The sequence below is a fragment of the Xyrauchen texanus genome, chromosome 4, assembly GCF_025860055.1.
Source record: "Xyrauchen texanus isolate HMW12.3.18 chromosome 4, RBS_HiC_50CHRs, whole genome shotgun sequence".
In the NCBI taxonomy this organism is placed as follows: domain Eukaryota; kingdom Metazoa; phylum Chordata; class Actinopteri; order Cypriniformes; family Catostomidae; genus Xyrauchen; species Xyrauchen texanus.
Genome location: NC_068279.1, coordinates 39,794,255 through 39,808,667, shown reverse-complemented (window position 1 = coordinate 39,808,667; position 14,413 = coordinate 39,794,255). Strand labels below are relative to the sequence as shown.

The window sequence follows — 14,413 nt, the reverse complement described above, 5'->3', positions numbered from 1 at the left end:
TTAAAACTGCCTCAATAACCTAAACTTAAATGCCAAAATTATACTACAATTCTTAACAGAAATTATCACAATGGGGTGACGGTGTTGACATGTTGAAGATGTGACCTCAGAGACTTAAACATTGTTTTTTTTTTTATATAAAAAAAGATTTAACTTACCAGACCATGTGTCCTGCTGTTGAATCCACCATGAGCAGGAAGTGGAAAGGGGTACTCAGAGTTATAGCTGATCATGATATTGTCTGGTTTATTCAGGATTATAAACAAAATCTGACTTGATGTAAAGTGAGGACACAACTTTGATTGGCAGTTTATATATATATATATATATAATTTAAAGTGTACTTGATGTATTTCTTGATATCTTACAGATCCACACCTTTCATTTGATATTTATATGAATTTGTTGCATTTTTAAACACTTTGTTTGGCAGTTTAACATTGTTGCTGTAACTGTTGCTGAGGATAGGTTAAGTTATATGCGCTTGTCCTCAGTATAGAGCATGCATTTAAAAAAAAAAACATTAAATGAAATTATTTATTTAAGTAATGAATGCCCTGACTATACACATTTCCTTTAGATTAACTTTTTCCGTATTTGTATTATTCAGAATTTCTTGTTTTTTAACATTAAGAGGACTTTATCATGTAGGAAATGTGTTGTCCCTTATCTCAAGAATTAGTGCAATAACTGAAATATAAATACAAATATGTCATCTATACAGGCAGATAAGTCTGAACTTTAAGCCAAGCATGCTCACAGAATTAAAAACTTAATGGCGTGTGACACGCTAAGGAAAAAATATGATGGCGAGTATCGGCGCAGTACAGTACCAAGTGTATTCTCCAAATATTCCACAATATGCATAATTAATCGCAATTGGCGAAGAAAAGACCAACAATTAACTTATTTTGCTTACTGTATATAGACGTGCGCAATTATGAACAACAAGGCAGAACACGGAACTAAACTTTCTTCATGTAAAGTGCGCTTTGTTTCCTCAGTCACGCATGATGCGAGAGTGCGTGTGTAATCTGAGATGGCCTCTGTTACTCATTTGGGTATTATTTTAGTCATTCTAATTGATTTTTACATTCTGTAATAGATGCATCGATGTTTCATTATAATATTGATGTATTTTACAGCCCTAAATTCTATTATTAAGTGTAAAAAAAAATGTCTTTAATTTAGGTGTGGAAGCTTTAATTTTGAGTGGCATTTTAGGGGAGCCTCAGAAAAAGGGCAGGGGTTCGAGTCTCTAGAGCCTGCACCTGCCTCCTGTTGATATAATTTACTTCTTCAAGTTGTCATGACAGCCAACAGCTGTATATGTTGAGCCTGAACAAATTTTTACTCCAATTTTACACTTAATATGGTTGTTGTTTTCCGTCTGGATTGCTCCTTTAGATTTTACATGGCTTCTGATGGGGCCAGAACCAGAAAACAGTCCAGTGGCATGACAACCACAGTTAGTCATGAAAACTGTGGATGACTATGCATTGTGATTTCGCTTTAATTTTTATCTGCATGAGCGCATTTGGTCTGAACGGCCCCTTACATCATTTAATGGAAATTCCATATTCCATAATGAATTATCATTTTACAGCAGTAACAATAAATGTAATAAATACGGTATGCTGGGGGAAGCTACGGTTAATGTGCAACATAAGGGCATTGATCACACTATGTCCATTAAAAAAACTATGTAAAGACATCCTGAAATCGTAATAAAGCATCACTTTTATTCCATTGAAACAAAAGCCATGTTAAACAGTGCAACTTTATACACTTTTCACAGACTATATATATAGTTACAATTTAATGCTACAAATGTATTCAACACTGCGATGGACTGGCGACCTGTCCAGGGTGTCCCCCGCCTTTCGCCCAATGTTAGCTGGGATAGGCTCCAGCCCCCCGCGACCCTGTACACAGGATAAGCGGTTGACGATGGATGGATGGATGGATGGAAATGTATTCAACACTACATCTTTATGGGAATCTGTTACTATTAGTATTTAGTTCATATTACTTATCAGCAGAACTAGAGGAACTGATCCCAGCCATGGAAATCCAGTGTCATGCCAAACGCATTTGCTTCCATGACACTGTCATTCCAAATCAGAAAATTCATATTCAGGGTGCTGAACCATACTTTCCATTTGAGTTAAATGAAAATGCACCTGCTTCTAAATTATGCAGAACAGTTGTTTGTCACACCGATCTATATCGTTTTGTATGACAGCAGTTAGTACTATTACCTTTCAAAGGCTTCAGTATATTCATCATTTTCCATGGTGTTGTTTTCCTTGAAATCTGCACAACCACTTTTTTAAAACAGCAATTATTGGAACAAATATGCTACAGCAAACAGGTGAGTTTCCATTCTCTCTGAATGACATCATGATTTACGATCACCTCTGTGTAATTTGACTGCAAAAATATTAAATAAATCAACATGAAATAATTTTGCTAGTGTCCTAAATTACTACCCCCTAGCCCAAACCTCTGAATATCTCCCAAAATGTGCAGCCAGAGAGTCCTGTTGGGGTTTTCTGAAGCACTTTGTGGAGGTCACATCAGTATGAGAAGTCTCTAGCCTGAGTCCTCAAAGGTTTTGGACTTGTGATTTAAGTCTGTTTCAACCTTTTCATCAGAGTGAAAAGAAACCCGTTGTTCATCCATCCGTTTGGATTGCACTCTTTGAATTAGGCTAAAGAAGTCTTCATCTGGGTCTGGTGCTGGAGGCAAAGAGCATCTCTGAGCATTGATTCTGGAGGACTGGGGAGGAAGAGATGTAATATGGTAAAAAGTTCATGCAATCAGGTCACTTTAAATTGATGATGATGCAAAATAATAAATAGAACGACAAAGGAACCCTGCTTTCATGATGAGTTACTGGACATTTGAGCAGGGGTGGATCTACTGGGGTGGCATCGGGTGGCATTTCCAAATATATTAAATTTAAGTAAATTATCATTGATTTTGACATTGTGTAGGGGTTTATTCATGTCCAACTGCATAAACTCTCACCGAACAGCAACCAATCACAGCATCAACCAATTGCCTACCTACTATTGTTGCAGTGTAGTGTTTGGGCTCTCATGGGTTGGTGAGCTTATTTCCTCACCAACAAATACCACATGGACAAATATATGGAAAAAGCGAGGTAAAGGATTCAATTGTCAGTTGTTTCCAAGTATTCACTGACTGATTATTAGATAGTCCTCTCTACTTTTTGAAATAGCTTTTGTCAGTGTATAATCCAGATGAAACATCTCCAGTTCTTGAGAAGGACTTTCTATTTCATCTGTGTGTGTTATGCGATCCGGCGCTGGAATATTTTATTTTGAATGTTATGATAAGTGTTTGTGTATGTAGTGTGTGTGTTGTCTTATACTCTTTCTCTCTCTTAATCGCTCTCAGGTATGTGGAAACCAGGTGAGATGATTTTTGATGGGGGACAGTGTTTCCTTCCATATATAAACTGACTGTTTTATGTCTGGGTTGTGTGATGGGAGACGGTTGTTCATGAAGTGTGTCATCTTGTTCTAGAGTGCTTAGGTGCATTCCGGGTTCCTGCTGCTGCTGCTGGTGCGGAGAGTTTGTGTTTGTCGCTGTCTGATTTTCAGAGTTCGCTGCTCTTTCTTATGCAGAACTGTCAATAAATGCGTCTGTTTTTCCGCTACTCTATGCGTCTGTGTTTCCGCTACTCCAATCTTTTATTGCATTTTACTTTTAAAGTGTAACACCCATCCACTGACGTACAGATGCAATCTTGTTTTATTTATGAATTAGAATCCAAAACCTCTAAAAACTAAAGGCAAAAAGTTACCACTAGATCAATCAGTCATGTTCTTAATCAAAGTGCTGATCTTTGTATTCATCTACTGATTAACATAATCCCAAGACTGATAGAGGCATATGTAGTAATTAATTGACCATATTATGTGAAATATTTATTTGGGTGCTTTAATTATGTAGGCATTAAGTATGACTGTTGATCAAAACAGGTAATTTAAAATAATCTTTTACTGTGCATAATTAATTAATTCATTAGTTTTGCAGCACTGCCCAACACAGTACAATTTTCTGTACAGTTTATTTTTATTTAGACCTAACTTTGTGTTAATATTCACTTTCAAATGAATTATTCCAGCTGTAACAATGGCGATAGGCCTACAGGACTTTATTTACAGAATAACATGGGATATGCACGGATTTTCCATCCATGTGTACACTTAACAAAGGTGGTGATGTTTAGTCCAGATTGTCAGTTCTATATGTGAAGCATAGGAACATTTACAATGTCGATGTGTTTAATAGACAATGTCTTAGTGCTCTGGAGATATATATACTGTATTGTTACTTATTTTTTATTATACAAAAATATATATTTTTTCAATGTTGGCAAATTAGTATCAAGATGTTTACTATGTGGTTGCTCTGGTTGCTCTGGTTGCTCAGTTCTATCACAAATTCATGGACATTTATAATTTGATAGTGACTCCAGTTAATGAACATTTAATGCTGCAATGAAGCTTGGTACCTCAATCCATAAGAACTATGTGTGGGTATTTGCTTTAGTGTTGCCACCCCTCATAGTCTGCAAGCCACCACATAAAAAATTGAAAAACTGCATTTGAGACTGCTAAATTTTGGCTAAACGCTGTTTAAAGGGATAGATCACCCAAAAATTACAAATCTGTAATTAAGTCAGACAGGTTTAATGTTGACAAAACTTCCAATTTTAGAGTGTTATGATTTTATATTGTATTGAGTTACCTGACATTTTATTAGCATGTTGAAGAACTCATCACTAGGTTCCTGTGGACTACATGCTTCACAAAAGTGTCCAAAATTGTTCTGTGCTATTCTAATGCCCAGGCGATCCCCTATACTGGCTCTCTGTTCATCCAGTCTGCGGCTCTGGGAACTGGCTATCAGGTCAAAAAACTCCTCTGTCTGGGTAAGGGAGATGAGGGAGGCAGCTCCAGACAGTAAAGGGGACTGCGGCATGGAGGACAGTGACCCGGGCAAGGCCTCTTGGGCCTGGGCATTGGGTTGTTGAGGATGTCGGCAGCGCCGGTTCTCCATGCCGCTGCGTGTGGGGTCTCTGAGCACAGTGAAAGGGCAGACCTCATTAGAGGTGACTGGGCCTCACCTTTAAAAAAGAATACAGAGCAAAAGTTAATACAGTCTTTTGTCAATTCATGAATTTGCTTGTCATGATGCCTCATTTGCAACAAAAGCACATGGTAGCCAATCTCACACAAGTGACAACCTTAAATAATCACAGATCAGATTAAAATTTGCTGAAAAGCATGGGCAAAGTGTTAGTAACCACTTCAGTTTGAATGTTAATAATCAAGTCAAATGCGAAAACTTTTTTCTCATTCCCAAAATGAAATAAACATATTCTGTACTCATTAGCGCTATCATGAACTTATTATATTCTGATAAAGCATAAATGTTTGGGTGTATTGTTAAAGCATGCTGGCTTCTGTAAGCCTGAAACATTTACTTGCCAACATGTGATCTGGGATAATAACATATTTAGAGCTGGCATGATGCGTAAATTGTAATCCTGCAAACAATTTGAATAAAAAAAACAGCATTTGCAACCATTTTCTCCCTTTAAAAATAATGATAAATAAAAACATATACATACACGTATATATATATATATATATATATATATATATATATATATATATATATATATATATATATATATATATATATATTAGAAAATTGTATACAACGAGCTTTTAAAACATAATTATAATTTTGTAACCGAAAACCTTTCATATACTTAATTATAAATGCATCATTTAAACATGACAATAACTTACAGTTTAATCCTTAAAACAACAAAACAATCCAAAAACAAATAAAGTTCACAAAGGCACTCTCTGGGACTTCATCTGAAACCAGCCATACAGCAACTGCCACATGCTCTGGCACTAAATTATTTTCTTTGCAGACATGATAAACAGACCTTTCTCTCCCAAGATTGAAACATGTGATGCTGAACAGTGTCCAGCAAAATCTTCTCAAATCTTCTCTAGCATAAAAACAAATTAAATTCAAGGAAAAATGGCTTATATTCCATCAACAATGTGAATGACTTCCCTATCTTCCACACCCAGCTTTCATGTGTGAAGGGCTGTCTGTTTTAGAGGGAGAGAAAGGGAGAGTGTGGAGGGGTGTGTGTGGGGGTGGGGTTGGGGGGGTGTGGTTGTCATAGGAACTGGAAACCGGCTTCCAAATCTCGCTCTGTTGTTCACTCACACACAGACATATACACACCAACAAAAACACACACATACACACACACACACACACACACACACACACACTATCTGGCACACATACACACTGGGTTGCATTCCTGCATTGTTGAGTCCCATTCATTGCCTCCTGGGGGGTCAGTTGCCTCTCTCTTTCCACAGTCAGGAAAACTAGAGCATAGTTATACCAGCATACATTTGCCAATATTGTTGCTGTACCTGATGTTCTCATGTCTTTCTTGTAAGCAATGCTGAGACACTGTTAACAGAGCATAAGGAGGGTTGCTTTGAAACAAACATAAGGAGGAGGCAATAACCAAGAAGACCGGAATGAACCAAAACAACATATTGTTGCCTGGGGCCCTTTGGCTGAAATGAATGGATGAATGCCACTCCATTTAGAATTCCCCGGGGGGTAAATAGAGCAGTCTTTCTTGGGATTTCCTCCAGTCCTGCTCCATGTGCCAACCAGCAGGCAGCTGCTAGTGCAGCACTCCAGATATTAAGTTCCCTATCTGTCACTCACTCGACATTGTGTCGATGTAGTGACACTAGGGGTCGCTCTTGGGAGCCCCAAACACCTCTGATCTTTGAGAAAAGGCCAATGGAAATTGGATGCCACTCCCCCGGACATAAGAGTATAAAAGCAGCTAGCTCGCAACCACTCATTCAGATTTTTTCTTCGGAGCCGAGTGATTGATTAGTAGAAAGCTGAATTCCACTGCCAGTCCATTCACCTCACTAAGAAGAGTATTATGTTTGATATAGGCCGCATTTCAGCAGCTTTCTCTCCCTCTGCACGATTGATGCAGAGTATGCCCTTGGGCACATAGAAAGCTAAAAGAGTATATATTCTTGCAAATAAAAGAGTATATTTCCTCTAAAAGAGCAAACACTGTTGGATAGTGTGTTTTTAAAGATCTGTCTGTGTGTAATTCCTGTTTGCGTTCGCTATCGCGGCCTCCACTTCTGATGGCCACGATTGAGACAGGCAGCTCGCCTCAGTGCCAGCTTAATGTTTTTTTGGAGCTCGTGAGCAGGATGAGGTTTCGATAGCATCATTGGAGAGCGTGTTGGTGATGTTGGACGCCAAGGGCTCGACTGGGCTGCCACTAGAGCTAAAATGATTAGTCAACGTTATCGTCAACGTCGACAATAAAAAATTGCCAACAAATATTTTCATTGTAGAATAGTCTTTTGATCTAATTTAACGTAACATGAGATCACATTAAACTGTAATGATGACTCGTGAGAGTAGCACTGCAGCTTGCGCATGACTGAGGAGAGGAAGAATTACACAGATCACAGTCCAGATGCACTTCCAAACAGCTTCGTCTTATGTAGATTGCAGAGTACAAGGTAATTATACAAAAATAACAAATAAGTAAATACAGAAGCACTCCCGTTGTGGAATAAGCAGAGCCGGAGCTCTTTAAAAGGAAACACCTTGGTGTTACATCTTAAATGCAGTTATATTTAATGCGTTACAGCTTTATTAAAGTTAAAATAATACGGAAGCAGGTCATGTATTTAACTACAAACTCAGTAACTTTTAAGCACTGACAGTGAGAGAGTAAATTTTTTAATCTCACTGCTCTCGGGGAAGGCACGGCAATGGGCCACTGCATTGTGGACTGCCGAGAGCCCCCTTTTGACGTCATATGATCAGTTTTGTCACCAGATTGCCGTGGTTTTTAATCACCCGGCAGCTGGTAGGGATGTAGGCAGCCGCCTCGTGTTTTTGAAACAGGCGTCACGCACAGCCGCTGCCTACGCACTTGATTTCCGCACCCTTGCCGCGGGTAGCGGGTGGAGCGACCCCGCATTGTTAACTGTATACCGCCTGGGTTTGAATGACCAGCTCCAAATGGAATTGGCATGTCGAGGAGAATCGCTGTCGCTGGAGAACTATATTCAGCTCTCCATCACAGTGGATAACCTGCTTCGGAGCCCCTCTGTCGTCCAAGAGCCTGCTACGGGTCTCCACTCACCTAAACTTGTTTCTCCCAAGTACTCTCCCAACCACACGGGACTCCCGCTAAGCTGTACCCTTGTGCGTTCTACTCCCATAAGCTGTCCTCCCCGAACAGAACTACGACGTCGGGAATAGAGAGCTGCTGGCCATCAAGCTAGCCCTGGAGGAATGGCGCCATTGGCTGGAGGGCTCTAGGTTCCCTTTTGTCGTTTTCACCGACCATAAGAACCTAGAGTACCTTCGCTCAGCCAAGAGGTTGAACCCTCGACAGGCCAGGTGGGCGATGTTCTTCACCCGGTTTAACTTTTCGGTTACTTTTCGTCCGGGCTCCCAGAACATCAAGGCTGACGCACTCTCTCGTCTCTTCAACCATGGTTCGGAACCCCCAGGGTCGGAGACAATTCTCCCCACGTCGTGCGTCGTTGCACCCGTTCGGCGGGAACTGACGGAGGCCATCCTGCAGGCTCAAGGCGACGAGCCCACGCCTCCTCAAACCCCCCCCAACAAGATGTATGTACCCACCACTATTCGCCCTCAGCTTATGCAGTGGGTTCATACTTCCCTTTGTTCTGGCCACCCGGGGATTACCCGTTCTACCGAGCTACTCGCTAGGAGATTTTGGTGGCCCTCACTCAAGGACGATGTCCACAACTATGTCCTCTCGTGTCCAGTCTGTGCCCAGTCCAAAACACCTCGTCACCTCCCTGCAGGACTCCTCCAGCCGTTGCCTGTGCCTGACCGCCCGTGGTCCCACATTGCCATGGACTTTATTACCGACTTGCCCCCCTCCGACGGCCGGACCAAGATCCTGGTTGTCATAGACCGCTTCTCTAAGATGTGCCGCCTAATTCCCCTACCCGGGTTACCTAATGCGACACAACTGGCCGACCACATGATTACCCACATCTTCCGAAACTTCGGTACTCTCGAGGAGATCACCTCAGATCGGGGTACCCAGTTCACGTCTCGCTTCTGGCGGGCCTTCAGTGACAGACTGGGTATCCAACTCAACTTCTCAGTATGTACAGTATAAACCTAACACAACCCCTAAACCTAACCCTCACAGAAAACCTTCTGCATTTTTACATTTTCAATAAAACATTGTTTAGTATGATTTTTAAGCGATTTGAATTATGGGGACACTAGAAATGTCCTCATAAATCACATTTATAGCATAATAACCTTGTAATTACCAGTTTGTAACTTACAAAATTGTCCTCGTAAATCACAAAAACACGCACACACACACACACACACACACACACACACACACACACACACACATACCGTCCTCTCATGTGTTATAGGCTTATTTTGGTTACCGTATCTAATCACATCACTATTTAGTTTGTAGTTGTAGGTTGGAAGTTTATTAACCGCATTGTATTAATTATTAATTGATATTACTGCATCAATAAACTTTGTTATAATTCAAAGAGAAGTGTTTTGGTTTGTTTTGCATACACATGTGTCAAAGGCTGGCAGGGGATGCCAGTGCTTGAATTCAACCCTTCGTTGTTCCCTTTTTAATCTTGATGATCTACGGACATCAATTTTCCTAAGTAAACAATCTAATATTGAGACTTTTATAGTGTCTGGTTATTAGTCCCTGATTCCAGGGTGGTGCCCCGTCGATATTAATCCTAATTAATATTCTATTGATTATGATAATTGACAATTATCTTTGATGATTGTTGAATTTGAAGGATCAATAAGCTAGTGTTAAGTCTAGTCAATGTTTAATTAATTTTAATAATTAATTATTATCTTGGATAATAATTAATATTCTATTAAATTTGATGATTGTTGATTTAAAGGATTAAAATGCTAACATTGATTCTAATCAATGTTCTATTGATTTTAATAATTGATAGTTATCTATGATAATTATTAATTATTGCTAATAACCAAACCCGCTCCTAAACCGTGAGCCCTACAGCATCAACCCAAGGTTTTAGTGGGATTGCCGTACTCTGTCTGAATGACACTCGCTCAAGAGGTGCACTATCATGTAGACTGAGTCTAACTCCATCTTGAGAAAAGAGATGCTTTGAACTGGGGAGAGCTTGATTTTTTCTCAATTGACCCGAAGCCCCAAGTACTAGGTCCCTGTTCGCACACAACAAATCTCAAGAGTGAACTAGAATCAGACAGTTGTCGGTGTAGGTAAGATGCGAACGCCAACTGCCCTTAACAGGGCAAGGGCTGCCTCCACAACTTTCGTGAAGACGTAAGGCAGGGACCAACTGAAGGGGAGGACCTTGTACTGATAAGCCAGCAAACCGTAGGAAGGGTTTGTGTTGAGGTAGAACCGAGACGTGGAAGTACGTGTCCTTCAGGTCTACCACCGCAAACCAATCTTGATGCCGGACGCGTCAGCATCTCGAACAGGAATCTGTGCTAGCCCTTGTTCAGAACTCGCAGGTCCAAGTTTGGCTGCAACCCACCGCTTTTCTTTGGCATGATGAAGTAAGTGCTGTAGAACCCTTTCTTCATCTCGGCTAGAGGGACTGGCTTCATGTTTGACATACCTGGGGGTGGGGCCTCACGGCAGGGTGGGCAGGAGACGTCACATCGAGGAGCCTTGCTTCGCCCGAGCTCGTGGCTGCACTGAGTGGAACCTTGAAGCACTTACCTTAGTCCATGTTCCAGGCATAGGGTGAGATATTTAAAAATATTTGTATTTTTAATATTATATTCAACATTCTCAGATAACAATTTTTACTTCTGCAGTATAGTTCCTAAAGTAAATGTACATTGTTTTACATTGTACATTGTTAAATGAGTTTTAGATATTTTTATTGGAAAACAAGCCAAATGTAACCCGCACAAGAAGAGACAGTCACAATGTATAGTCAAACTACGTTTATTGCAGGCAAAGCAAAAGTACAAATAGGGCAAATCCAGAAGAGAGTGGTCGAGGGGAGCGTAAGGTCGAAGCCGGGGAATCAGGATATGGCAACGGGGCAAATCTACAAAAGAGTGGTCGAGGAAAGCGTAAGGTCGAAGCCGGGGAAATCAGAATCAGTATAACAAGTAAGACAATCGAGTTGAATAGACAGGGGAGCTAGGGGATCACTAGAGCTGGCAAAGCGAAGGGGTAAACTAAACAATAACCAACCCGAGTGAGACGAAAGGGCAGCGTAAAAATAGGGGAAAACGAACAGTGCAGGTGAAACTAATAACCGAGTGATTGGGACGAGTGCGGGTGAAACTAATACTCTGGTGATTGGGAGCGAGCGCGAGAGCCAGAGGGGGGTGATTGGGAGCGAGCGTGTGAGCTCGAGGAAGCGGAGCAAACTAGAGGAGCGGGGTTCGTTATAGTACTCCCCCCTCTGCTACGGACGGCTCCGGACGGCCGTGCTCGGTTGCGAGGAGCGTGACCTCTGGGAAGCGGTGCGGGACGATCGGGATGCTGGTGATGGTAGTCTAGCTTGAGAGCTTGATCCAGGACATCTCTCGACCGTACCCACGACTGTTCCTCAGGTCCGTAGCCCTCCCAGTCGACCAGGTACTGCAGCTCGCCACCCCGACGTCGGGAGTCTAGCAGGACTTTTATACTTGTACAGTATAAAAGTCATTATGTCTATGGAAAGTCCTCATAATGATAGGTAGACCAACATGTGTGTGTGTGTGTGTGTGTGTGAGAGAGAGGAGTGACGCACACAAAATGGCGGATGTGACTCTCGTGGAGAGTACGTCACGTGAGATTTACGGCCAGAGAGTATGGCTACGAATGTGGGCGGAGAGAAGCCTGTTAATGGCGTCTGCACGTGTACGGCGTGTCTTCGCTTGCATGATAACTTGGGGACAAAGTTGAGCTTTATCACAAAGTTATCAACTAGCCAAATGTTTGTGAGGGGTCCGTGTTTGTGTGTGTGGTTAGTACGACAGAGAGAGAGAAAGTGGCGGCACCGAAGCCGGTTTCGCGATCGTGGGAGAGAAGGCAACTGTTAGTTGATCACTCAGAGATGCGGTGAACGGCTCGTGGTGAACGCGTAACCCATCCCGTGGCCTTTGGTTCTTTAATGGATAAAACACAGTGTGCCGGTCTCATCCACGATGGTGTAAATACACATCAGTCCAATGTGGTTGGATTACAACACAGCAAACTCTCTTTTGTGATAACAGTTTGTTACATCAATAGCTTGAGTATTATTAGCAAGAAGGAGCAGACTCGGCGGTCCGTAAATTGCACAAACAATAAACTTGATCCACAAAAATAACACACCTAAATATTCTATCTCTGCCCAGACATTAACCTCTTACTTGGATCTGTCATTTCTTGTCCTGTCCAGTCATTATATATTTTGTTCTTGTTCTTTCCTTCTACTCTTTCGCCATCTGCTGGCTCTCTGGTTACTTCTCCCCCTTCCTCTCGTTCTCCAGCTGCTTCTCATCTCCCCTTAATTCTCCGTCAATTCCCTTCCCACCTGTTCCCGTTTTCCCGCTGATTAGATCTCTACTTCTTTCCCTGCTTTCGTTGCTTTCGTTGTCTGAGTCTCACTTGAGTTTCACACGTTGAAACAAACCGTTGTCTACTTGTCGCTGTCCAGTCCTGTCCTATTGGCATCCGCCTCTCTACGCTCTTTTCTCCGTTAATTACCTGGATAAATTTGTGTTCTGTTCAGTTCGCCCCGTGCTGCCAGAAGTCTGGTCCCCACGGTCTCGCCTCGATCCCTGTCTACCCCAGGGGAGTTTACAGCCTGACGGCGCAACACTGCAACCCCCGGCTGCTGCCTAAGGGACACTCGCTAAGAACTCAGAAGAAGCTTCCTTTATTCATCGCCCACTCTGCGGGTTGTTTGTGTTAACCTTTGCCTCTCAAGGAGAAGATTTTGTGTTCATTTCTGTGTTGCTAAGAACTTTCATTAAAGAACTACATTTCTGTTACATCGCTCTTGGGTCCTCACTTACCTCCACAACAGGATCGCGTGAGGACACATGTAGAACTTGTATTCATCCGTCGGTTGACTCCGACTTGGTTCCTCGAGGCTCGGGTGATGACGGGAGGCCGTTTCCTCGCTCTGTCGGTGGGTGGCTGCTAATTCTCGGCGGGCTGGCGGAGAAATCAGCGACGTCAACTTGATTGAAGAGGAAAGGCGATCCTTCTTTCTTCACTTTTGCAGGCAAACGGATGAAGATATGGATTCCTCGCCGGTTTCCTTCAGATCTGTTAAAATGATCGGTGGAACACAATGTAATCTCAACTCGTCCAGCAAGATGGAGATTGTATGGCCGCAGTTTCAAGTTGCACGTTACTTCCTTGTGCAATGAGGCAACACCTGAGAGCAGCGATTAACTGCGATCTATGCACGGCTCGTAGACCAGAGGCAAGCCTGTGACATTGCATGGAGCAGACTCAGGATCCAGGGCAGAAGGTGGCGCAAGCTCTGCGACCATGACAGTCAGTGTAGGAGTGCATAGTTCCACATCAGCCACTCCTACAGTGAAAGATGAAATGTCATGGAAGAGTATTCTGTAATGTTTGCTAGCAGTAACAGGCAGACAAAAATGTTGACGTAGTGAGAACCGAAGTGCAGTTTATTTACAAAGTGCTATCCAAAAAACTTAAATCCAATGTGAAAAAAAACAGACATAAACGACTTGACATTACACCAAATTATACCTGACAAAAGACAATGGCAAACATGAGGGCTTAAATACAATGTCATGGGCAAACTCACGTCAACAACAATGGATAATCAAACAATGAACCAATGACAACAAGACACATAACAGGATCACATAAGGGAACAGAAAATCCCATGACTAAACTAAACAAAAAAATAAAAGATATGAACAAAAACACATTTAAACATGACAGCAAGGGACATGCAGTTTTATGCTTCAGCCGCTATAGGGACAAATGTTACATAGTATAGCTTTAAAAGGCCGGAGTGAGAAAAGAAAAAACATTAATGGTCTTGTGAGTGGTTGCACAGAAAACACACAGAAAAACAACTGAAAATGTGTAGACAGTCTACATACAGGACACAAAACCACAGCACAGACTATTTCACAGACATAAAGAAAGCAAAGCTGTCACGATTCATGAATTCGCTGTTTCCTTCTTGTCCCGTTTTATTGTTGTTCTGTGTGTGTGAGCGCGTGTTAGTGGGCGTTACCGCTCGTTCCATTGATC

At 41.9% G+C, this 14,413-nt stretch overlaps 1 protein-coding gene across 1 annotated transcript; it reads right to left on the bottom strand.

The window, feature by feature from the left end:
- Positions 1 to 1,878: 1,878 nt before the first annotated feature.
- On the bottom strand, positions 1,879 to 6,150 carry LOC127642973 (G-protein-signaling modulator 1-like). Its single transcript, XM_052125460.1, has 3 exons — positions 6,002 to 6,150; positions 4,786 to 5,164; positions 1,879 to 2,781 (listed from the first exon to the last, which is right to left on the bottom strand). The coding sequence occupies exons 2-3, from the start codon at positions 5,095 to 5,097 to the stop codon at positions 2,596 to 2,598; spliced, it is 498 nt and encodes a 165-aa protein (XP_051981420.1). The 5' UTR covers positions 5,098 to 5,164; positions 6,002 to 6,150; the 3' UTR covers positions 1,879 to 2,595.
- Between the last annotated feature and the right edge of the window lie 8,263 nt (positions 6,151 to 14,413).

Excerpts from the sequence above, each read along its gene's own strand:
- LOC127642973 (XM_052125460.1), bottom strand. The coding sequence starts at position 5,097 with ATGGAGAACCGGCGCTGCCGACATCCTCAACAACCCAATGCCCAGGCC. Across the intron at positions 2,782-4,785 it reads ACATGCTAATAAAATGTCAG|TCCTCCAGAATCAATGCTCA; the intron begins GTAACTCAATAC and ends CTTCCTCCCCAG.